Raw genomic sequence first — 25,158 nt, 5'->3', positions numbered from 1 at the left:
CACCTGCTCAGGGGCTTGTCTGGTTCGGTTTTGACCATCTCCAAGGGCTGAGACCCTAAAGCCACTCTGGGCCCCTGCTCCAGCTTTTGACAGTCTTCTTGGTGAAAAAATTGTTTAATTTCTCGCTGAATGCATGAGATCTGTAAGATTTTTTGCAGGGGGAAAGGCGCTCGGTGAACCGACGTGGCTGGCTCTGCTCACCCGGCCAGTCAGTGGCGGGGAAGCGGGGTGCCGTGGGTCAAAACGAAGGTTGTTTTCTGCAAGGGGGGGCACCGAGTGTGGCCATGGCCTCGGGGCCTGTGTTGGGGCCGGTGGTTGCTGGCGCCATTCCCCTGTGCCTGGCGAAATGGCCCTGAGGGGACATGGCGCATGGTGCTGATGAGGGAGGGGTGGCTGATGGGGCAGCGCCGTCAATGGGGGAACACGGCTGGTGGCATGGGGGAACATGGCTGCTGGCTGGGGGGGCACGGGCTGACAGGGGAGGCACGGCTAATGGGGCTGATGGGGGTGACATGGCTGACAGGGGGACAGCACCGAGAGAGGGGACATGGCTGATAGGGGGACACTACTGAGGGGACACGGCTGATGGGGACAGCACCGAGAGAGGGGCCATGGCTGACAGGGGGACACCACGGACAGAGGGGACATGACTGACAGGGGGACAGCACCGAGAGAGGGGACATGGCTGACGGGGATATCTCTAACAGAGGGGACACGGCTTGGCTGACAAGGGGACAGCACTGGGAGAAGAGACACGGCTGCCAGAAGGGACATGGCTGACACGGGGACAGCACCGAGAGAAGGGACACGGCTGACAGGGGGACACTACTGAGGGGACACGGCTGACAGAGGGAGAGCACCGAGAGAGGGGCCATGGCTGACAGGGGGATATCACTGACAGAGGGGACACGGCTGACAGGGGGACAGCACCGAGAGAGGGGCCATGGCTGACAGGGGGACACCACTGGCAGGGAGGGACACGGCTGACGGGGGGGACATGGCGTATGAGGGGAAACATGGCTGACGGGGGGGGGTCACGGCTGACAGGGTGACATGGCGGACGGGGCCGCCCCACTGACAGGGACACCCCGCCCGCCCGCGCCTGCTCCACCCCGGGGCGGCCGCCGGGCGCTCTCCGCGGCGGCGGGCGGGCTCTGGCGCTCCGGGCGGCGCTGCCCCCCCCCCCCCCCCCCCCGCCTCCGCCGGCCCCGGCCCCCGCCCCGCGCCGCTTTGAAGCGCGCTCGGCGCCCGCCGCCCGCGCAGAGCCGCCGGCGCCCCGCCATGGTGCAGCCCGAGGAGCAGGCCCGGCTGTACCGGCCGCGGCCCGAGCTGCTGCCGGCGGCGCACGTCCCCTCGCTGCCCCACTACCGGCGGCTCTACCAGCGCTCCGTGGAGGAGCCGCACGGTGAGCGCCGCGGGGGGGGCCCGCAGGGCGGGGGGGCCTCAGGGCGGGGGAGCGGTTCCTCCGGGGGCCGCTCGCAGGGCTGGGGCGGGGGGGGGGTAGCGGGGACCCCCACGCGTGGGGTGCGGGGGTTCCTTCTCTGCGCTGGGGTCACGAGCTGCGGCCGTTGCCTTCGCAGAGTTTTGGGGCGATGTGGCCAAGGAGTTTTACTGGAAGAGCCAGCACGCGGGGCCCTTCCTGCGGTACAACTTCGACGTGACCAAGGGGAAGATCTTCGTCGAGTGGATGAAAGGGGCGACCACCAACATCTGCTACAACCTCCTGGACAGAAACGTCAACGAGAAGAAGCTGGGGGACAAAATTGCTTTTTACTGGTAAATTTCTGGTTTCCTTACGGTGTAGAAGGTGTGTAAACATCACGCCGGAGTGCGTGAGCAGCGTGGGTTTCTAGCGAGGTGAATGAAAACGCGGTGACACCCGAGAGGCTGCAGCCTTCGGGCAGGGACAGCGGGCGTTTGCCTCCGTGCGCCTGAGAAGAGCCGTGCGATGGAGCTGCTCTGCCGGCCTGGGATGCGCCGGGCTGGCCCGGCACAGTGCCGAGGAGCTTTTGGCTTCCAGCTCTGCCTTTGCAGTTGCCCCTGCTAAAAGCTAGGAGCCGTCAGACGGTGCTGAGGCGGGTGCCACAGTTCCCCTGTGAAGCGGGTAAACGTAGGGAGGGACGTGGGATGAGGAGCAGGTAACATCCAACAGCAAAAAGCACATTAAACCCAGGTCTCCTGTTTTCACGTTCTGTGGGTCTGGCAAGTTCCCAGTCCTGTGGCAAAAAGGCTCTTGTAAAACCTGAGCTTATGTATTGATTCCTTGCGCTTGAGTGTGGACAATGCCATGGCACTCTCGAAGGCTGGCTGCTCTGTGCTACCTGTGGGAAGAGAAGTTAACTTCCAGCCCTAGCTGAAGTATGTTTATGTTTTTTTACCAGGGTAGTTACTAGTTTTAAAAGCCATATGAAACTTGAAATTTTCATATTGATGCAAAATGGGTTTCACCAGGTGTCCGAGATCCAGAACTAATGCTCCGCTGCTGAACCAGCTCAGCTGGCGCCGCAGCCGTGTCCCCAGGGTGGCAACAGTGCCTTGCCCACCCGTGCGTTTTGCTGTTTGCCTGGAACCAGCAGGAATTTACGTTGCATCGGTATGACTGTATGTGGCAGTGCAGAAGCACAACTAAACGTACCGCTTGTTAGGGATGCAGTAACGTGTCGGGTTACGGTGAGTCCCTTCAGCAGAGCAGTGGGAGTCTTGCTGTCATTGCAATAAAAGCACCACATTCTCTAATGATCAACAACTGTGCTGCTCTAAGGGGTTTTGTGCAGCTGAGGGGTCCCCCCACTCACCTGGCGTAAAGGTGACTAGGGGCTGCCCTGCTGCAGAAAGGAACGTTTATACCAGTGTAGCCCTGGCTGTGACTCCATAATTGGGTTAATAAAGTTTCTGTCTGTAGATTTACTGCTTCAGTAGAAGAATTACACATACTGCCTGGCAAGTAATCATCTTGATAAGACACATATGAAATGGTGGAAAGTATTTACTTCCCTGCCAGTTAAATACATTCTCTAACTCACTTGGGTGTAAAATGACGGCAGCCTCGAATGAAAACTCCTTTGTAAACTCGTTGGGGTAAAGGTGTGCCATCAAACAAAGCCATCTGGCAGGCCAGTGCTGGCAGCTGTGCTGGCGTTTATGGAGGGAGTGGGTGTGTCGTTCTTCATGCACATAAATCTTTGGGTGACAGCTAGGCAGCAGCCAACAGCTTTCACTTGGTCTTGGTGAAGATTTTTCTTGTTGTTCTGGCAGCCTTGGGGGGGGGTTATGTGTGATACTGAGCAAAACTTGGAGTGGATATTAAAATGGTGGTGTCTCGGTCATGGTGTTCACAGTGCTGAAAAATAGGGCTTCTCTTCCTCCTTAGCAGACAGTTTTCCCTGACTTTTTTGGGATAAACTCTTCTGGCATGGTTGTCATGAGTGACCTGGCACGGGGGTGTCTGGAGCTGCGAGCTGGGGATGTTGGTGGGAGGGATGGAAGAGGTGTGCTGAGCGTGACATGTGTGGTGCTGACCTGCGATCGTGTGGCACTGAGGTCTCGAGGAAGCGGGGCGAAGGGTTGCAACTCGTAAAATTACTCTTCTGGAAGCATGCGCGTGTCTCTCTGGACACATGCTTTTCTTCAATAACAAAATGTGCTTGCTGTCGTCTTGTCCGTTCATATTTTGCATTCAACACTCTATTGAATGAGCTTGCTTTCCTAAAACACTTTAGACTTGTCACACTGTTTGAAAGGTGAAAAAAGAAATGAGAGCCTGCAAAAGCCAAAGAGGATTCCTGGGAGAAACTTGGATTTATTTTTTTTTTAAATACCTTGGCCACTTGCTTGCTTCTAAGAAAGTCTGTAGCCTGGGAAAAGGTGCTGATCTTGTACCAAGCAAACGGTGACTGCCCAGCTCTGAGAGCTTTGAAAAGATACAAGGCCACGGCCTTTGCTCTCAGAGAGGAGACATTAGGGGAAAAGTGAATAATGTTTTGAGGTATTGCTGAGTGTCTCTGAGAAGAGATGTGTCCTGACAAAGCTCAGAGCTGCTGTGCGCTGATGGCTGTGGCCGTCTGAAGCTTTGCGTGGACTGGAAGGAGCGAGCGGTTCACCTGGATCCGTTATGGCCAAGCTTCTCTGAAGGCTCCTGCACCACCGGCACTCGGGGACTGCCCAAACTGGCTCTGCTGGGGGGTTCTAATCCCAAGCCACGTGGAATTGCTCTTTCAGCACAAAGGGCAGTACGTGGCATTGCTTCATGCTGCAGAACTTGTATGTAGGAGATGTTTGCTGTTGTGGTATCGTCTTCTTGGTCATAGCTGCTAGGACTACGTAGTTCGAAAGGACCATCCTGAGTCTGTAGGAAACACTTGCATTTTCCCCATTGCCTGTTTCACTATGATATCTCTTGCTGCTTGTGAACGTTACGAGTATTTCTGTTTCTGCTGCTTTTGATTCCTCTTTCTCTGTTTGGTGTTGCTGATGTGGCCTCAAAAGGAACGGAAGCTCCAGGAAATGTTTCTGACAAAGTGCTGCTCTCAAGTGAAATCTTTCATGATTGCCTGGGAAGGCTGCAGTTGGTAACACTGGTTACTGTGCAGGTAGATGCCTGCGATGGCTTCTGCAGGGCTCGCAGGCGATGTGCCCTGGACACATGGGCTGGAACACTGAGGGCACTGGCAGGGGACTTGGAGCAGTGCTGAGGACTCCATGCGCTGTGTGCCTTCACTGTGCTGTAGGCAGATGCGTGTCGCATGGACAAAGCTTGGTTCTGTGCTGAAATGCCTGTTAATAATCTCATATAAACACCAGCCTGGACAGCTTCTGGAGGTAAAAATATAACCAGGTGGGAATTCAAAAAGAACAACACCTATTGCAAAACTCTCTCTAATTAGACCCCAAGGTGGGAAGGCATGAAGCCTGTTCTCTGTGTAACCATTGCACGGTTAAAGCACTAAATTCTTAGCTGCTTTTTTCAAACCTGTTACCCAGCTGCAGTACTGGTGGTGCCTGGTAGGGCCAGGGGCCAGGGGCAGGAGGTAGAGCTTTGCACTCTGATTTTAGCCTATAGCCTAGGTGCGTGGGGTTGGCAGGGTGCTGCTGGCTTCCGCTGTCTTTGGGAGAGCATATCAGCTTTCTGCTTTCTTGTGCTTGCATATGAAACAACACATTTAGAAAGGAGAAACAAAGACAGTAAAGCCTGCCAGAGCTTACCGGAGCTTTGTTTAAAGAAAAGAATAACTGCCTGTGTTTCCCATTCTGGGCCTAAAGCAAACATGACATGCAGAGATAAAATGGAGAAGGTGTTTTTTGGGGGTTGGTTTTTTTTGTTGTTGTTGTTTTTTTTTCTTCAAATGTAGCTTTGAGATTTCTTCCTATAATTCTTTCTGTAAAACATAAACCCAAACCAAAAAAACAATGGTTGAGAGCACTTCTGGAGGATTTTGTTAGGAAACTGGAAACAGCTTTTGGACAGCAGCCTTGCAGAGAGGATACAGATTGTCCGGCACTGGTTTAGTCTAAATGTGCTGCTGAGGCCCAGTGGGACCAGGCTATACCTGCTGGCTCCTGGGGCCTCTGTGCTGCCAGTGCTCCTCGGTCGGGTGGCTGTTCCTCGCTGTGGGGTGCTTCGTTCTGGGGTGAGCCATCCCAGAGTCAAAAACGAAGCCAGATGAAGCTGTGTTTCAGCTGCATTTCTGCTGTAAAGGTCTGGACCTCTTCCGTTGGCAGAAATAATTTTGCCTTAAACTGCTGAGAACAAAGTGCTTGGTCTCCATAATCCAGATCAGCACTGTTTATTTTTTCTCTTTAGACACCTTCGCAGGTATCAGTCTTCCGTTACTGTCGTAAGCGCAGATGCTGTGGCTGAGGATGCTGGCTGTTAAGCACTTCTGAAAGCCTGGATGTAATGGTAGCCAGCTTCTACACGATGCCCGCGGCTCTGCTGCTCCCGCTGGCTTCGGGACTGCCGAGTGTCCCGTGCCAGACTGACGCTTCATTTCTTTGGTAGCTTCCTGGATGACTTGTCGCACTTGCAGTGATGCAGCCTCTTTCAACACTGTTCTGGTAGTGAAAGCACACATCCGTCAATCACACAGTTTGTTTACAGAACAAAAATTCACCACTGGGAAGATTGCTTTTACTGATACACATTTGCAGGCGTGTGCCTGCAGGCTGCTGAGAGCGGTCGAAGCTGTGCTGCAGGTGCTACCGAGCAGCAATGCCCAGTGCTGCTGTTCATGTGTTACTGCTGTGGAGGGGTTACGTCCACAGGGGAACCTGAGCAAGCTCTACATCCGTGAGAAGCATTATGGAAAAGTTACTGTGTGTTTGGGTTATGCTTGCTGCGCTACCCAGGCTCAGCACAGCTCCTTTCCATGATGCGGGTGCTCTGTGGGAAAAGGGGTGTCCTCACTCAGCCCTGAAAATCAGAGAGGCTTCCTGGAGTGCATCCTCAGCAACCCGTGCCATCTCCTCATTTCGTGTGCTGAGAGTGGAGTGATAGATTGGTGGTCTTGGCAGAGATTAATTATTCTGGAAGCATTGTTGGACAGTACAGTGCTCTGCTTCTGGAAATCAGGCAGATTCGGTGCACCTAAAGTAGGTAATAAAATACATTGAATGTACTTGCATTTTGTTAAGCTGTAGACATTGTACCCACCTTCAAGGGTCATGGCAGTTGTCGTTTTCCATCAGAGGACATGTGGCTGTCTTCTGGTGTCTTCCAGCCTGGGACAGGGTTTACAAAACTGGCTGCATCTGTCTGAAGGCTTTAGAGCAGCGTTTGTCGTATCTCCAGACGAGGACATGTCTGCCTTGTGGGGCCCTCTGTGACTCTGCGCAAGCATGGGAATGGTGAGAGCATCCATAGAAACCTGGTATTAAACCAAGGAGTAAAGGGAGTAGCAGTTGTAGCCCAGATACATCCAGGTCATGTGCTTTCCTCATTTCTTTGGTGGAATTCTTTCTCTCCCAGTTCTGGGACAGTCACCAACCAGTATGCTTAGTGCTGTGGCAGTAGTGCAAACAGCCGCTGCGTTCGGATGCTCCTGTTTTTCCCTTCTGAGGGTTGACTCGGAATCAGAGCTTGACTTATCCCTGTCAGGTACACATGCTGGTTTGCAGGGAGATGCTGGGAAGGGTGGTTGATTTGATACCTTGGAGATCTCAAGCCCCGTTCCTGCTCTGCAGAGCCATTTCCATCGTAGGATGCAGGGCAGGAGCGGGGAGCCAGCAAGCACTCTCAGCCTCGTGCTGTTCTGCTCTGCAGTGCAACGAAGGAAGGGGACAGGTATTAAAGGTTGGTGACCACTTGATTACACAGTGCCTGTGCTCTCCTGTGGTTTTGCCCCTTCAGAAGCACCCTCGGACTTGTGCCTCCGTGGGAGGGCGTTCAGCAGTATTGAAGATTTTAGCTGAAAGTAGCTTTTACTGAGCTCAGATAACCTGTAATCCTGGTCCTGTAGGCAGGATGGGAATTTTCTCCTCTGTGAAGTCAAGTCTGTAAAGAAAGAAGGCACCTGAACAGCACTTGTGGGGTGGCTCAGCAGTAAGGAGAGGGGTTGTGTAAGCTCTCCTGCTTGGGAACACGCACTGGCAGCAGCCTTGAGTCAGGGGAGCGGCTTTCATTCGGCCTTTGTCGGAGCTGTTTGCTCCCAGCCTTTTGCTCTGAAACCCTTGGCAGCTGGCAGGGTTACAGCATACAGCATCCGTCTATATAAATATAACAGAATATCCAGGAAGTATTTGACCAGATAAACAAGTTGGATGTCAATAAGTGCCCAGGATTAAATGGCATGTGCCCCAGAAGACTGCAGGAACTTGAATGTGAAATTGCGGAGATGCTGGCCAGGGTATGCTGTGTGGTGCTGCAGAGGGCTGCCGTGCCAAGGACTGGGAGGTGGCCAGCCCCGCTCCATCTAGAGGAGGCAATAGATGGGGTCCTGGGAACCAGTAAATCCGACTTGCATCCCGAGTGGTACAGTGGAACCGGGTCAGTGTGTGCATGGACCAGTGCAGTCTTCTGGGAAAGGTGATGGAGCCGTTGTGAAGTCCTGTTGGCAAGGCGGGTGGCACTGAGCACACGGATACGGCTGTTTTCAGACTGCCTTTGTGAGGCTGCCCACAAAAGGGCATTCAAGGAAATAATTTAACTGTGAATGGAAGAAAGGTCTTTCTATGGAGCTGGTTTAGGCTTACTCCGCTTCCTCGCTGTTAATGGTCCCCCATGTTGAAGCTGAACAGCTGATGGTGGCCAGGCTTGTGTGCCCCCCATAAACAGCATCTCCAGCTGCTGCTCGTGGGGACAAAACACCGGACCCTGGTTCTGACCCAGCGTGGTATTTTGTTTTAGTTTAAGAGGCTCTTGGCTGAGCTGCTGTGAACATCCCAGTGCTGAAGTGCGGTACTGCCCTGTAAATGAGGCCTGTGGTGGCTTTTATGTTGTCATTTCGTATTTTTTCCTCTTGCTGCTCATTGCTCTGACAGAGGGTCTGGCTCTGTGGATTCAGCACAAGGGATTTAATAATTTTTCACAAATTGCTTCTTACACGCCTGTCTTAAAATGTTGGCTTATACCCTGCCCAGAGCCACCTTTCTGCATGGTTCTGGGTGTGTGGTTGCACAAGAACTACCTGGGGGAGTAGCAAGGGGGGGGGGGGTGTGCACAGGCAACAGCGCCCAGGTTTTCTCACGTCTGTGAAACTTGTATCTTGTTACGCTGGCAGATGTTACAGTCACCTTGATGTGTTTTAAGAATAGTTTGCTTACTGCAGGGAGGGGCACCGCGGTTGTGCAGTGGTGGCGTGTTGTGAGTATTGGCAGGAGAACTGAAACTTGGGGTGGATAAATGGAGTTCATGGACAGAGAGGATGGTGACCTCCTGTACGGATTCAGGACATGGAAGATCAGAGCTTTCAGTTTGCTCATTGGACTAGAAAACCTGATTATTTTAGCTGTGTGAATGGCGTGTGTTCTCCCCTGGCACCCTGGTGTGAATGGAGCAGAAGTGGACAAGGACTTGGGCTCAGCGTGGATGAGACTTGCCCCCAGTAGTGGCATTTACAGCGGGCACAGTGATCAGGTGTTGCCAAAAGAGCTGCGAGTGGGTGCTTGTTCCAAGGATGCCGTTTTTCCTGTGGGTAGCTGTGTGTGTTGTGCCCGGTGGCCTTTCTGTGCCCCGAGCTGTTAGGCTGTGGTATCGATTGCCAGTGCTTTGACAAGAAGTCTTGACTCCCACCAGCACAGTGAGCTTGCCTTTTCCTCCTGTGCCCAGCCCTGCGGCAGAGCTCTTGCGCACGGCTGGAGTGGGGTTTCAGTTCTCTGTTTGCATTTCTGGACATCTCTTGTTTGAACTGTCAAAATGTGGTGGGATATGAAATAGCGAGCCCTGGAAATTCTCCAGAAATTCAAAGCTCATCTTTCTTTGCAGATGTCACCTCCCTTCTTTGGGGGAATCCCTCAAGGAAATCAATGGCCTTCCTGGTTACTGTTTTGATACCTGGGTCCCTGATAGTGAAGCATGCTTTACGTCCCTGTTGCTGCTGGCCATCTTCTAAGAGATGTTCCTTGTGTAGAACAAGATGACAGTCCAGCAGGTGACATCTGGCCACCACCTGTAGAGGTTTCTGAGGCATGCCATTGAAATGTCCACCAAAAATCTGATTAACAGTTAAGTTTGCTATCATGGCCTTGATGGATATTGTTTGAGCCTCCACTGATACCAGTTTGCCTGGCTTTCAGTGTTTCTAGGAGGTCTTGAAAGTCTGGCAGTACGCTCCATCCAGAGGTGCAGTATTTCCCAAAATGGGGTTTTCCCAGCTGCAGGCGGCTTGTTGAGTATTTTACTTATAGAAGCTTCATCCGGGATATGTTTTGTGGCCCAACTGTAAATTTTTTAAACAAGGAATCAACTGTGTTGTGCTGGAAATAAGCTCTTCTCCTACTGGACTGGTAAAAATAGGCTGTGCTCCTCTGAATATATTACTATGGTAAGCATCTAACATATTTCCTCTTGTGTCACACTCTCGCGTTCTTCTACAGCATTCTGTGGATTTGGTTCACAGGGTTAGAAGTGCTGGCTGAAATCAGCCACACTTGGTGACCTACTGCAGAAGTCTTGCATATGAGCTCTGTTGCAACACTACATAATGATTTTGTTTGGAAAAAAACCCAAAACCCTTTACATTTTTTGTTTAAAAATCTTAAACTTTCCTCTAAATGAAATAGATTAAAAGCTGTTATTTTTCTTCACTGACTGTTCTCCTGTGTTGTAAAATACTTGGAATATTATAGTTAATGCATGTCATCCTGACTTGATGGTTACTCAATATCAAGTGAGTAGGAAAAATGTGAAGCTGCAGAGGAGCAGAATTCCCCTTGCTGCTGAGCAGCCAGCCGTCAGCACAGAGCGGCTGCTGATACCATCACCAGGGTATTTACGTGTATTACTTGTCAACTGCCTTATTTTGTCAAACGTGACAAAATAATAGTAGATTTCCCTTGAAGAGGGGCTTGCTGGCTGCTGTCGATCCTGTCTTCTCCAGACTGTTACTCCGGAGTGTTCGGCTCTCGGGTGTGAACGCAGGCTGTACAAACCCCCTCGCGTCGGCTTTGCTGGCTTGATGTTGGCGGCTGAACGAGCAGCGGTGTAAGCTGAGAGGTGTCGGGTACTTTAGAGACATATGAGCATCCCACAGTCCAGAGAAAGGGGCTTAAAGTAGATTTTAGGGTGTAGCCTGGGAGGTGAGTGGCAAAATGGGAGGGAATTCTGGAGTCAGCAAATAAACAAGTGAATTTGCAGCAGTGTCCACCTCCAGCTGGGCTCTGTGCTGTAAGCATCGCTCGGGGTATTGTGAAGTGAACAGTGGTTGGACTGCACAAGATAAATATTATTTCTTGAGATGCTTCTGGTACTTGTTCAGGTTCTCAAAGGCTGCAAATAGAAAGAGTAGCTGGGAAGACTGATATGTTTTTTCCTATGGGACACTAGCAACGATGCAGGGTGTTGGGTGTTTGCAGGCTGTGTTTCCATAGTGGGTTTTTTTTTTTAAATGATTAGAAGACTGATTCCCTGATCATAGAGCAGATGGTGGCCCAGTGTCCCTTTAGAAATCAGCTGCATTTTAGCTGTTTTGTAAAATACAGGCACGGTAGTGCTTGCCTTTGAGTCTGTTGGGCTGGAGAGGCAGGGCACGGGGCTCCTGTGTTGGCATGGCACAGCGCTGTTTGCCAGCCCGGGTTGGGTTTCTTTACAGCGATGGGAACCCGTTCATCCAAGGCACGTGATCAGCTTTTAGTCGAGATGCTTTGGCTCAGAGATGGATTTGACAGTGGAGCTTTGTTAGGCCCTACCTATGTGGGTGGGGGGCACTGGAGGGGAAAATCATAGGGTGCTTTTAATGCAGGTATCAGAATAAACTGTATGGTTTTAGATGGTAACGCTGTCAGATGGGTAAGATTTTTTCTTTTCCTGGGGATTTCTGTTGCCAGGTTTACTCAACAGTCCCTCAAAGTACTGCCAAATATTTCTAAACATACTGGGAAAACTTTTTCACCAGCTCCTCCCAGGCTACGCTCCATCCTTACACAACTTCTTCTTTCTTGATCTCTGTCATGATGCAAGAGGATTGGAGCATGACTGCAGGGACTGCAGAGGCTGAGCTTTCTGAAAGACCTTTTACTCAGAAAACCTCTTGGCTTTCCCAGAGCTCCTTTGGGCATTTGCTGCCGTGCGTTACTGCGGTGGGAGACGAGTGATGGTAGGATGTGGGCAGGGCTGGGCAGGCTGTCCTGTTGTTATGAAATGTTCTTATGATGGTTTTTTGTGAACCCATTTAAGCCCCCCCGCTCCCTCCTGGAGTCAGTGGTGCAGATCTCGCCGGAGACCCTTCTGCTCTGGGCAGTCTCTCTAGCAGCGTTTCCGTATTGAACAATCTATGCAAACAGAAGCATTTTTTTCTGATTAAATGGTGTCATTTTCCGAGTATCTTGCACAGCTGGTCTCTCCAGACTTCACATTTCAATGTAATTGTGTTCTCAAGGACACATTTTAAAGGGCTTTCTCTACTGGAATGCTGTTCCCAAGTCAGATGGGACAAGCAAGGCTGGGGGTGGAGGGAGAAGCCATATTTTTTCAGTTTTGGTGGCTGCTGTTCCGAAATGACCAAGCTGTCTGCAGCCAGACCCTTCTTCAGGCCACAGGTTTCATTTGTCTCCTGAGACCAGCCGAGGCCAAATGGCAGCCGTCGGTGTGCGAGCAGCTGGTGGCCGCGGCAGCTGAGCACGCAGCCCGGGCCTGCAGCGCAGGCGTCGGAAGGGCCCGGGGCTCTCGCTGCCCATGCGGCACGCACGTGAGCCTGTTCCCCAGACGGCAGGAGCTTGGCCTGGCCAAGCTCTGCCTGGCACTTTGGCTGCTCTAATTCTGGATGGGGGGCGGGTCGGGGAGCTGTGAGCCCGCTTGGCCGCCCGCAGTGACCTTGCACGTGAGGAGATGCCACTGCGCAGGAGCCTACGGTAGAGGAGAGCTTCGTTCCTCCTCCTCAGAGCATGCTCTGGGGGACAGGCTGCAGGAGCTGGTGGAGCAGAAGCTGGTGAACTTGCTGTCTCCATCCCATGCCTCTCATGCACCAGCCTGGTCCTGCACTTAGGAGTAGTTTTGGGCTCTGAGCTTGTTAGTTTGGATGGCAACAGAGATGCTTTGGGGTGGATGTTCCCACAGTCCCTGTCTCTGCTCTACTGGAGGCTTTCCACAGTTCCCCACCGTGCAAATTCTCTCCGTGGCTTTGCATTCTCTGGGAAAGGGTCCTTTTCATCTCCCACCGCCTTTTCAAACTGGGGATTTGTGTTTTCTTAAGGGTGCTTTCCACTAGGTAAAATGCAGAGCGTTTTTCCTGTGTTAAGCGAAGCTGCTCTGGGCTGCCGGTGCCTCTCTGCCAGCTGGGGAATGAAACCCGGTGGCTTTGAGGTGGTTTGCTTTGCTCTGAAAACACCTTCCAGGTGCCCCGCTCCCCAGCTATGCTTGGTGATTTTGGGTCAATGCTGTTATTTGAGGGTAATACGGTCACAGGAGCTTAGAGGAGAAAGTTAAATGATCTTCAGCCCCTTTAGTCCTCAGTGGGAGTGTTTACAGGGGTTAGGTAGGCTTTGGCTTTGTGCCCTAGTTTGCTTTGGGCTGTGATTTTTCTGTTTCTGACTGCCTGTGGATCTGCAGATGGTCTGTTGGGTCTTGAAAACCCATAATGCTTCACTTGCTCAGCTTTGTTTCATCGTGTTCTTCTGTAAACCAGCTTCTCTTAGTGGTGTTTATAACCCTAGCAAACCACAATTATCATTGGCAATTACCTTGAAAACCGTAATTCCCACTGATGCAACCTGTGCTTCCTGCTGCTCCATGAAACGCTCGGGCAGAGTTGCACAGGTGAGCTGTACTCATCTGTTACTCAAACAGATTGCGCAAATAATTGTTATGCAGAAATCTGGTGAAAGACAGCAACCAAACAGCATTGCTGATTGATTCTTGGGCCAGCTTCATTTGGTCCGTTGGGCTGCTCTGGGAGGCGTGTGTCCCCCTGGCCACCAATCTGTAGCAGGTTGAGAAGTTACCTCCCCTCCCTAGTGCTTGTTATCCTACGGCTGGGACGGGCTCAGCTTGCTCGCGTGGGCAATGTAAGGCTTGCGGGGCTACGTGGTGAGTCGTTGAAGCAGACCAGCGCTTTGAAAAGTCCTGTGGTCGGCCTTGGTGCTTGGCAGAGCACAGTAACTTGTTAACCTGCTTTGGTGCAAATAGCCAGGAGTGCAACTGGCCACAGCTTCCCTCTCCCACGCTGCTGCTCCGCGTCCTCAGCTGCTCCGCAGGGAACTCAACGCCTGAGTTAATGTGGCCCTAAAGCAATGCTTGCCTGCTCCTACAAACCGCTTTCCCTACTGCAAACTGTACATACAGCACTAAATCTTTGGCTAGCCCACGTGGTCAGTATTACAGGGAAGGTTAACCTTGTGACCTTAGAGCAGCTGCCAGTGCCTGAAGGGGTCTGCAGGAAGGATGGAGAGGGGCTTTTCACCAGGGTGTGTAATGATAGGACAAGGGGGAATGGCTGTAAACTAAAAGAGGGCAGACTTAGATTGGATATTGGGAAGAAATTCTTCAGCGTGAGGGTGGTGAGGCCCTGCCCCAGGTTGCCCAGAGAAGCTGTGGCTGTCCCCTCCCTGGCAGTGTTCAAGGCCAGGTTGGATGGAGCTCTGAGCACCCTGGTCTGGTGGAAGATGTCCCTGCTCATGGCAGGGGGGTTGGAACCAGATGATCTTTAAGGTCCCTTCCAACCCTACCATTCTATGATTTAGCTACATGGGTACCGGGTCAAATGGGCAAGGACCTCTGCATCTCCAGGGTCAAACTCCCAGGCAGTTGGTCCGTGAGCCTCCTGTAAGTGTGACTTTGCCAGGGACGTGACAAGCGTTGAGCTTTCCCATATGAAGCTTTCTTCTTCTCCGTGTGATCGTTTCTTGCCAAGACACTGGTAGGACCGGTAGGTGCCATGGGTCTTGTGTGCATCACGGTGCCTGTTCAGAAGCAGAGAGCCTGTTATTTTAACTGCTGGCAGAAGGGAACAGTTTGATACATGCTCTGCAGAGCCCGTGCTTCCTCTAACACCTTGACGGGGACCTGTTTTATGCAGAGCTTGGCACTGCTGTCCTGCACACCGCTGTGGTGATGCTCTCTGATGGCCTCGGGCTGTCTTGTCCTGGCGATGCATGGCTGCAGGCAGCTAGAGAGCCATCATCTTTGCATGAAACCTAACTTTTTCAAGAAATCACTGATTTCTAGGAGAAGGCCTGCCTCGGAAGGTCCCCAGTTGTGCATCTGTATGTTTAAAGGACTTGCATTTACATAGTCAATGGGTGGTTCAGCTGAGACCATATGGACAAAAAATGCTTTTCTTCAGCTGAGCCTGCACGCAACACGCAGTATGTAAAACATGGGCTTCTCAAGTGTGAAAACCACTCAAATACATTCCTGCTGTGACCCAGATAATGCTGTAAAATTTTGGATTGCTAGTTGCCACGTGCAGGACTCGGTCTGAGGGAGATGAGAAAAACGTCAGGCTCAAGCTGCGTTTTGCCGTGTATTTCATCTCATGATGCATCTGGGTAGTTTGGGGAGCTGAAAATTGTTTTTTCCTTTCAGAAGACAGATTGCTGTTAGATCAAGCATCGCACCTAGCATCGCAGCAGTGCTGCTGCTGACTGTTTGCACCACCCCTTCTTAAAAAAAAGATGTATTTAGGGGATGTTGGATTCTGCAGGATTGGGCTGCACGCTTGTAGGTATGGAGGAGAACACTGCAGTAATGCTTTCAGAAGCATGATTTTTAAAATTTTGTTTTTATTTCTTTTTCTCTTTAATTTGGACAAGCAAGGCCGGCTGGGAGGCTGAAGACTGACAGCTTTTGCTTTTGTCTGCTGGGTGCCAAAGGGAAGATGCCACTCACAGAACTTTGCTGCCAGGCTCGCTTTTGCCGCAGAGTGCGTAGCAGTGTGTGAGTGGGCATTCTTTTAAGTGCCCCCATCTAAAATACGTAATTCTCTTCGCTTTTGTGCCAGAGAAGTGGACAGAGCAATGTGAGTGCTGCTGTAGCCCACTGAGTGTAGCTGTGGGCGCTCCAAACTATTTTCAGACACAGGGAGCAATTTGCCTGTCCTTGAGAGACTGCTCAGAGGCCTTTGGAGATGTGGTGAAAGGAGGCATCTTGTCCTGTAGAAACATGGACGGGACTCGCTTCCCATTAAGCACGAGGTCATCTTAAAATCTGAAGCCTGAGGTTTCCCTCACTGATGCTTGTGGAGCTCTTTTGTACTCAAGTGAATGAATGGAAAGGACTTTGAAAGCCCTCTGAGAATCCTTGCGGAAGATTTAGCTTCTCTCTGACTTTGCTCTATGTTTCTCACGTGGCTTTCAGGACAAGCCTGGGTGCATTCCCTGACCTGAATTTTCCTCTCGAAGCCCGGCGAGGCGGAGGACCTGGCGTGTTTGAGATGCGCTTCTCGTGTGCAGGTAGAGCAGGGACGTCTGCGGTGGCTCGGGGCAGGTCCCTGTCCCTCACGGGTGCCGTGTGCGGCAGGCAGCGTGGCTCTGCCCGGAGCGGGTGCACAGGGCTGCTCGCCCGAGAAGCCGCAGTCTGGCGTGGCCTGGCTGCCGTCTCGCCTCGCCTGCCGGGCAAGCGTAGGGTGCTCAGTGCAGCCTTTTACCTGGGCTCTGTCTCCATCCCTCCATCAGCCTGTCCTGCAGCAGCAGTGACCACCCCAGCCTGAAGCAAACCAGCGCCTGCAGAGACCTGTTTGCAGAGCTGGGCACGGCCGGGCTCTGTTGGAATCTGTTAAGGAGATGCATTAGAAATGCAGCCAGTGAGGGCTCAAGCAGGCAGCTGAGCCTTCCTGGAGCGTGGGACTGTAGGGTTTGTGTCAGAAGCCTCTGAAGTTTTGCACGCAAAGCAGAGCTTTCCTCTCCCTGCTTAGGCAGGTATTGCACCACTGAGTTGATGGGCAAACCTGGTTTCCCTGGCACGGGGAGCCAGCGTGCTTTCTGCTGTGTCCTTGGCGAAGTCGGCCGCCAGCCAAAGCAGCGTTTCACCAGCAGTGCCCAGCCGAGTCCCCAAATAGCTCTCACGGCCACGTGCTGCCTACCTGCCTTACATGGGATGCCTTCCAGATGGGACAGCCTGTGCTAGTCTTTCCTCCTAACGTGTTTCTCCCTTAGTAAAGGTTGTAATTAGATCCTGTGCTGCAGCAGAGCACGGGCAAAAGGCTGTCCCTCCTCCCTGCCCTGTTCTGCTGGGCTGCGCAGGGCCCGCAGTGCCCAGCAGACCCTGGTGAGAGCTCGTCAGGTGAGGGGTTAGCGGGCTGAGGTGCTCCATCTTGCATTTGGAAGCATTCTAGTTGTCTTTGAGAGATAATCCGTAGCCAGGCTCATCGCGGAGGGGCAGAGCTGCACACGCAGTGATGCTGCGCGCTGGACTCGAGGAGCTTTGCGCAGCGATAGCCTTCATGTTGCTGCAGCTGCGGTGTGGAGGCACTAAGGAAAGCCTCTGCACGGAGAGGAAGGCACTCAGCACGTGGCCAGCCGCAACAGAAGCGGAGGCTCTTCCTTTGAGCCAGATCAGTTACAGCTGCTCAGTCCAGCACTGAAATCAGCTCTTGGATCTTTGACCCTGAAGTAATAAAATCTAGACGGATACTTTGATTTCCTGGTTTCTCTTAGCTAGCCAAGAGCCATGCTGTAAGGGACCTCGTCTGATGGTTTCACATGTCATTTAGCTCAAAGTGATGCTCTTGGTTATGATGGGGAAAGGAGGGGAAGCTGCTTGGATGACAGGGCTGAGCCGCCTGCCCTGGGCACTGGTCCTCATTCCCACACTTTACTTTTTCTTTCTATTCTTGTTTCTCTCCCCCTTGCACTTAAAAGGGGCCAAACTTGCATGCAGGATCAAGCAGGGAATCCCCTTTCAGGGGCCACTGGTGGGAAGATATGTTGCCCTGTGCGTGTCAGTGCAGGTATCGATGGACCCAACTGCTGTGGAAGCCAGGAGTACAGCTAGGTATCAAGAGGGAGAAGTCAAGTTTGTAAGCAGCAGACCCACGAGTAGCTTTTGAATGGGATGATCCAAGTCTAACCACCCGTTCTGAAACCTCTGTCCTACGTGGGGCTGGAGGCACAGAGCTTGTACTGGTGGGGCTCTCCCAACTCGTAGGCTGTTTCCACCAGGACCACGTCTGCCATTGAAGCACGTGGTCACTGTTGTGCTGACACAGAATTACATGAGAAATGAGGATGTTTCTTTATGAATTTCTGTGTCGTAGGAGCTCTCCTATTTGTGTTGCTGGAGGAAGGGGGAGCAGTGGTTAATTTTAGCTAGAATTCAGTACGTATTTTTTTATATGTTCTGGACTGCTTGAGATGTTAAGAAGTGAGGTTTCTGTTCCCGAGTTAGATGGAGCGTGGCTGCAGCCCTAAGGGAGGACACGGCATGGAGGTGCTTCCTGTCTTCTGTTGTTTGCTGTGTGGCTGGACATAGTCAAGGGGACACTTTTCCAGGGAGACCATCAGCAGAGAGTGATACCCCTATTCTTCCATGGCTCACTAATGTTTCTGTGCTGGCTGCCTTGAGGAGAGACCTGCGAAAGTGTTTCCCTCCTTCCTGGGTGTGGGAGACCTTGGCCCTGCGAAGTGTGAAGTTATTTCCAAATCTTCATCAATCCCCTGGTCTGCTGGGAGTGCTACCTCATTTGCATTGGCTGAAGTGTTGTGTTGCATTAAAATTAGCTGTTTTTTACTTTGGTAGCAAACCATTTCCCTGGGGATGTGACATTCCTGTTCCATCTGTGGGTGAAGCTCTTGGCTTTTCCCATCGGTGTGTCTGATGGCAAAATCCCACTGAACTGGCAGCTGAGCTGCCGGAGCCCCCAGCTGGTTCACAGAGGGACTAATGCAGAGCAGGCACAGCACTGAACAAATACACATGGGTGTATTTATATGTGACCTTGGAAAAGAAGACAGCCCTTGACATCCCATCCCAGTCCATCAGGTGGTAGCTGTTTAAGGTCTGAGTGTTGCTGCACGATGACATTGGGCAATGTTTCATGCAGACATATCATAGACTCATACAATCATAGAATGGTAAGGGTTGGAAGGGACCTTAAAGATCATCTGGTTCCAACCCCCCTGCCATGAGTAGGGACATCTTCCACCAGCCCAGGGTGCTCAGAGCTCCATCCACACTGGCCTTGAGCACTGCCAGGGAGGGGGCAGCCACAGCTTCTCTGGGCAACCTGGGCCAGGGCTTCACCACCCTCACAGGGAAGAATTTCTTCCTAATATCTAATCTAAATCTGCCCTCTTTCAGTTTACAGCCATTCCCCCTTGTGCTATCACTACACACCCTTGTGAGAAGTCCGTCTCCGTCCTTCGTGTTGGCCCCTTCAGGCACTGGCAGCTGCTCTAAGGTCACCCCGGAGCCTTCTCTTCTCCAGGCTGAACAGCCCCAACTCCCTCAGCCTGTCCTCGTAGGAGAGCTGCTCCAGCCCTCAGATCATCTTCATGGCCTCCTCTGGCCCCGCTCCAACACATCCAGGTCCTTCTTATGTTGGGGGCCCCAGAGCTGGATGCAGGACTCAGGTGGGGTCTGATGAGAGCGGAGTAAAGGGGCAGAATCCCCTCCCTCGCCCTGCTGGCCACGCTGCTCTTGATGCAGCCCAGGGCACGGTTGGCCTTCTGGGCTGCAGGCGCACATTGCTGGCTCATGTTGAGCTTCTCATCCACCAGTACCCCCAAGTCCTTCTCCTCAGGACTGCCATGAGCAGAAGTGCGTGTGAGCAAGGGTGCTGTGCCATAAATCTCATCTTGCTCTTGAGCATGTACATTCTTAGCTTTGGTTCTGTTGGACCCTTCTTGCCTCTCTGGATGTACTGTGTATTTCCACTGCATGCATTCAGTTGCTTTCAGGTGTAGACTTCGGACAAAATTTTGCTGCTATTGGGGAACTTTAGTCCAGAATTACATTTCTGGGGTCTGGTTACGCTTGTGCTTGGAAGGACAGATGAGGTAAGTGCCTCCAAATTTGCAGTGTCACTGTTACCTTGTAATGCTTGCACCATGACAAATATTACCTTGCTTTTCCAGGGAGGGGAACGAACCTGGAGATTCTGCGAAAATCACCTACAGTGAGTTGCTGCACAAAGTCTGCCAGTTCGCCAATGTCCTCCGCAGCCAGGGTACGTGACTGAAGCAATAGTGGTGTTGGATCCTGGGAAGGGTTTTGGAGATTGGGTTCAGTTTTTGTGTGGTTGCCAGTCTGTTGAGTAATTCTGTGCAAAATGTTTCACTTCTGTCTGCTTCCATAGTTGTAAAGCAGGGTGGATGCAGATTTGCTCTGCAGCAAACTTCTGGAGATTCGTCTCTGGCTCTGTCTGTGAAAGCTAATCAGTGCTGCTCATGTCCGGTGCACGAGGAAGAGATCTGTGCGCACAGTTTTCCGCTCTGGCGTTTTCCCATAGGGGTGATCAGTAGTTAAATTTCTGCCTCCTTCAAGGGCTGTGACTGGTGAGAACATGGAGCGTTCATTGCAGTCATCCAACAACAGCCATAGGGCTTGAAAGGCAAAACCCGAGGCTGGTTCAGCTCGGCCTCCAGCTAAAGTTTTATTGCATGTATATAAATGTTGATTTTAAAAGTATTAATTTCTTTCTATATCCCATTCTTTTGACATGTGGCGTGTTCATTTTGATGAATGCCAGGTTCATTTTCCTTCCACAGGTGTGAAAAAAGGAGACCGGATTTCCATCTACATGCCGATGATCCTGGAGCTGGTTGTAGCCATGCTCGCCTGCGCCAGGGTTGGAGCTCTGCACTCCGTTGTGGTAGGAGCAACCCCTTTGCCTTGCTTTCAGTTCTGGGCTGTTGGGAGGGAGCAGCTCTTGGTTTTGGGAGAGTGAGGAAAAGAGCTGGAAAGATGGGTGCTGACCATGAGATGGATGGGAACTAAATTAAGGTGCTGTTTCTAGCCCTCTTCTGTATTAACTGTAGAATGAGCTCCTCTAGCTCTCAGGCAGTGCCTGCTGGTATCGTTCACCATGGTTGAACTGCAGAGTTGCTTCTGGGGTTTTCTGGGTTGCGTTCTCTTTTGCATCCTTGCTGACTTGGTTGTGTGATCTCTGTCAGTTTGCAGGTTTCTCGTCAGACTCTCTCTGTGAGCGGATTCTCGACTGTGGGTGTTCTCTCCTCATCACGGCAGGTAAAACATGCTTCTGTGCCCCTGAGCCATGACTGTTGCCCGTCTGGAAGGTCTTAATTTTAAAAGCTAAATGCACTTGGAATTGGAAGAGGAAGGGGCAGTGCTTCAGCTGAGCTGCCGCAGGGCGGGTGCGCTGCTTGTAGCTGTGCTCCAGTCCTGTTTTCTGCTTTGAACGTACCGTGAAGCATCCAAGCAGCCCGCCCACTTGGTCCTGTCGAGCACGATGTCACCAGCTGCAAACAACGTGTTTCCAAACGCTTCTCATCCATGTTCCTCTTCAAAAATCAGCCAGATGTTTGCAAGATGTATCACTTATGAGGCAGTCCTAATATGGGAATTCCCTCCCTTTCCAATTTCAAGGAAATTTCTGTTGCAGCTATCACCTTGTAAAGCAAGGGGTCATGAGAGGGGCACTGTTTGAATGTAAGCCCACTGCATTTCCCCAGCTGTTTTTTCCAACAGTGCAAAAAATAGTGTTTTTATTAATAGGTCCACAGTATGGAAAGGACCTACTAAACTTTGCAATCTGTGTTCTGGCTGTGTTGGATTATTCCCCGTGGAATATTCCCAAGAGACTTGTTGGGTTAAACTGGAACCTCTCCCAGGGAAGAAATTTCACCATTTCTCTTGGCATCTGTTTCTTTAGGCTAAAAGGGCATATTGGGAAACCTTTCCCATCAGCTGCCTGTCTGCTTTCCTCACTCCAGTTGCATGAGCTTTGCTCTACCTGCCTGAAGCTGCTTGTTGCTTCCAGCTGTCCCAGGCTGCCTTGACTGTGAAGCCCCTCCAATGCTTTCCTTACCATTTTGCAGATGCCTTTTATCGAGGGGACAAGCTGATCATCTTGAAGCCAATTGCAGATGAAGCCCTCCAGAAATGTAGAGACAAGTAAGTTCAGATTCCCTGGTAAGAAGGGCATTGCTGCCAGAATCTACACCTGCAGAAGTGGAAATGGAAGTTTCCATAGGTGGGCAGACTGCAGCAGAGCAGACGCGAGCTGCACTGCATTCGCAAGCCTTTCAGAAGTAATACATGCGGCAACTGTCTTGTCTTAAAAATATTTTTTTTAACTTTCCTCTTGTCCATTCTGACCTGATGGCCCACATACTGGGTGGGAGGATTTGCTGGAGACAGACCCATGGCGGATCTCCCAATTCTGCAGCAGCAGCTCTTGGAGTGGGAGGGAATAACACACCGCAACAACAGTTGTGAACAGTTGGACTCAGTGCCGTGGGGCACGTCAAGAGGAGGCTGAAGTCTTGCTCCAAAGCCACTGATTCAACAATAATGAAATGATTCAAGTTGGGAAAACGGCTCTGTAAACAGGCACTCCAGTTGCCATTCCACCAAGTGCACAGGATCAGGGCCTGACTGCGCACAAGTATATGGTGAAGCTGCTTTGGTTTTCTAAGCATCTTCACTGAGATACTGTAAATCACAGAGATGGATCTGTCATCGGATTTTACAGAAAGGGAAATAATCGTGATGAAAGGACTTTGCCAGGCTTACAGACACAATGTCTGCGTAGCTTGTATGAGACTGAATGTCATCTTCTAAATTAGATCAAACAGGACCATTTAGGGCAGATAGTCTGCATGTTAGAAATTAAGACTCTTTAAAAGCATTTAAAACTCTAAAACTGGAAAACTTCTGTCTGTGAAAGTAGGTACCTGGGAGGACAGAAGTGATCCTGAAGTTGGGAATTAACTGGTGAAGACTGTGTTGGTACCCTGACAGGGCTGAAGGGAGATGAGGTCATTTTGTTTGCATTGTAGGTAGGGTGCGCTGGCCCTCCTGAGGGGACAAACGCCCACTCTTTTGCTTGATGTGTGATCTGGCTTTGGGAGCCTTTCCTCTTCCTGAATCACACAGTCGGTCACGTCTAGGGACGGGAGCAGCCACCAACTATTTCCTGGGTGTTGTGGGAGGTCTTGTTCGTGGTCACAGGCGGGTGAATTTGGGATTTGTAAGGAGTCTCCCCAGGAATGACCTGTGAGAGATGCTTGTGGGATCCCCACTTTCTCTGTAAGAGTCGCACCTGATAAATCTCTGTAAGCTGTGCCCAGACCTTCCCTGTTCTCCGAGCTGTCTTCCTGTGGCTGGTGTCCCTTGGCAGTTCATGCTGTGCTTGGAGTTTGTGCAGCAGCGGATGCTCTAGCTCAGCAAAAGCAGCCCAGGGCCTCCGCTCTGCCTCCAGCGCTGCCTCCGAGGCGCACGAAGGGCAGGCTTAGCCCCTGCCGCAGCAGCCTGCTCTGACAGCTCCTGCCTTTTACAGGGGCTCCCCTGTGAGAAAGTGCATCGTGGTGAAGCACCTGGGGAGGGAAGAGGTAGCGGTGGATGGGACATGCAGCAAGTCTCCCCCCCTCAAAAGGCTCTGCCAGGACGTACAGGTATGCTCCTGGGGCGATGAGAGGGGAGATTTTGTTGCTATGGGCTTGAGCCCAGCAAATCAATCGTTGCAAAACCACGGCAGTGCTTCCCTGGATGCTCCTGTTCTCCGACTCCTGTTCCTGTTTTCTCCCCTGCTTGACGTCGTTGCCTTGCGAGTGGAACGTGGTGTGAAAAATGGTTCCTTTGCCTTACCGAGATCCTCTCCCTGCTGCTTCCTCTAACACCATCGCTAGCTGCCAGCCCGCAGGACCCTTGAGAGCGCAGCGGGGTACGTCTTCCAAAGCCGTTAGGACAAGGACTAGATGCCTGTTTTCCTCCACCCAGTGAAAAACTTTTCCTTCCTAATCTTGTATCTATCTCCCCTCCTGTGCAAAGACCGATGCCATCCTGCACTGTAGCTGTGGGAGTGGAAGCAGGAGGAGAAAAACAGGAGATCTGTGCTCGTGACGTGGATTTAAGCCGGCCCCCCAACATAGCAATCATACACTGAGGGTAGCACGGTCTCTGTGTAGCTGGCGCAGTAACTGCGTCCGCTGCCGGGGCTTTCCCTTGCAACTGAAACCAGATGAAAGGATGTGGTGGGCCAGAGGCACGTGGTGGGACGGGGGTGGAAGAAGGGGAAGGTGTTGTGGAGCCGTGGCCGCCTGCTGAGCTCCCGAGGCCGGTGTGCAGTCCTGCTGCGCCCAGCGGCTGCTGCTGCCTTCGCCCGCTCGAGAGGCGGGTTGCTATCGCTAGCTGACAGCTCTATGTCTTGCTGCCGTGTCTTTGGTCGCTATGTGTTTGGTGGTTGCTTGCATCGAGTTATCTCCAGGGGCTGGGATAGGGTGCGTGCAGGCTGGTGCTTGCCCAGAAGTGGGTTGTATTTGGGGAGTGCATTTGAGCTCTGCTTTCAAAAGGGGGTGGTCCGTGCACGTCCCTGGCCAGCAGATTCTGTATCTTTGAATTCATTTTCCTTGTTCAGCTGTGTTCATTTTATTGGGGTGTTGCTTGGTGTTTGCCAGCCGGGCCGTGTTACGTTGGCCTCCTCTGCCCCTTCTGCTGCGGGGGCAGGGTGCCTGCAAAGGGGTGGGAGAACTGGAGCAGACCAGCCCCTCTGCGTGAGGTTTCCCTGGTCAGGAGGCTGCAGAGAAGCCTGTCCCTGCGCTGGGTGCTGCTGGTGAGGTGAGGTGAGGTTCTTGTGCAGCGGAGGAGGAGGAGGGGGCAGAAGGGGCTCTCTTACCCTGTGGCTCTTGCTGCTCTGCTTGTTCAGACACTTCATTAAAGATTGTTCTCCCTTGTGAGTGCATTTTTACCGTGCCGTCGGCTTCTGTGACGCTATCAGACGGTCGGCGGGCTGTGTGCCAGCTCTGTGCCGCTGTACCCTGCACGCGGGGGGTGGCCGCTGCGGGTGCCCCGGGCGGGCCACGGCCACAGGCAGGCATTTGCTCAGAGAGCATCTCCGGGCCTGGCCCCGGGTCCAGCTGCGCTCAGCCCTACCCGGATGGCTTCCCAGCCTCCGGTCCTGTGGGCTTCAGCTCCTTGCCTGCAAAGCCCAGTGTGGATCCTCCATTTCTCGACTTTCACTCCCTCTTTGTGGATTTTTAACAGGAAAAAAAGACTGAGAGCTCACAGAGACTCCATCCCAAGGTATTTACACACAGCACTGCCTGCCTCCTCGTGGCACCTCCCCTCCGCTTCCCCCTCCAGCGCTCCACCTTGCTAACCGCCCCGGCTGCACGGCCCCACGTGCCTTCCTAACCAGGCCCCCAGCAGCTGCATGTTAGCGACAGACACCGCTCGCCGCTTGGCCAGAGCCGCCCGCGGTGTCGGGGTGAATGCAGTGCCGCCAGCTTTGCTGCTGGAAAGAAATCTGCATCTGTAGAAAGCCCTGAGTGCGCGCTGGCGGGGGGAGAGGCGGAACCGCTGCCGTGGGCTGCCAGCGGCCAGGTGACGGTTCGGTTCGTGTCTCTTCCTTTTCAAAGCAGCTCTCGCCATGCGGTTCCCTTTGCGGTGGGGCT

General features: G+C 52.3%; 1 protein-coding gene across 2 annotated transcripts in view; it reads left to right on the top strand.

The window, feature by feature from the left end:
- The first annotated feature begins 1,249 nt into the window (after positions 1-1,249).
- The window catches only part of ACSS2 (acyl-CoA synthetase short chain family member 2), a 33,404-nt gene continuing 9,495 nt past the window's right edge, over positions 1,250-25,158 (top strand). Inside the window, exons 1-8 of one of the 2 annotated variants that reach the window (XM_075438561.1) lie at positions 1,250-1,405; positions 1,581-1,776; positions 19,660-19,751; positions 20,293-20,396; positions 20,698-20,770; positions 21,583-21,658; positions 23,046-23,160; positions 24,749-24,787. In XM_075438561.1, the coding sequence (XP_075294676.1) occupies positions 1,282-1,405; positions 1,581-1,776; positions 19,660-19,751; positions 20,293-20,396; positions 20,698-20,770; positions 21,583-21,658; positions 23,046-23,160; positions 24,749-24,787 (819 nt within the window). In that variant the 5' untranslated portion in view covers positions 1,250-1,281. The remainder of the gene's footprint in view (positions 1,406-1,580; positions 1,777-19,659; positions 19,752-20,292; positions 20,397-20,697; positions 20,771-21,582; positions 21,659-23,045; positions 23,161-24,748; positions 24,788-25,158) is intronic. The other variant, XM_075438562.1, reaches the window with a different exon arrangement.

The sequence above is a fragment of the Opisthocomus hoazin genome, chromosome 18, assembly GCF_030867145.1.
Source record: "Opisthocomus hoazin isolate bOpiHoa1 chromosome 18, bOpiHoa1.hap1, whole genome shotgun sequence".
NCBI lineage: Eukaryota > Metazoa > Chordata > Aves > Opisthocomiformes > Opisthocomidae > Opisthocomus > Opisthocomus hoazin.
Note: the sequence above shows the minus strand (reverse complement) of the source record. Positions and strands in the feature narration are given on the sequence as shown.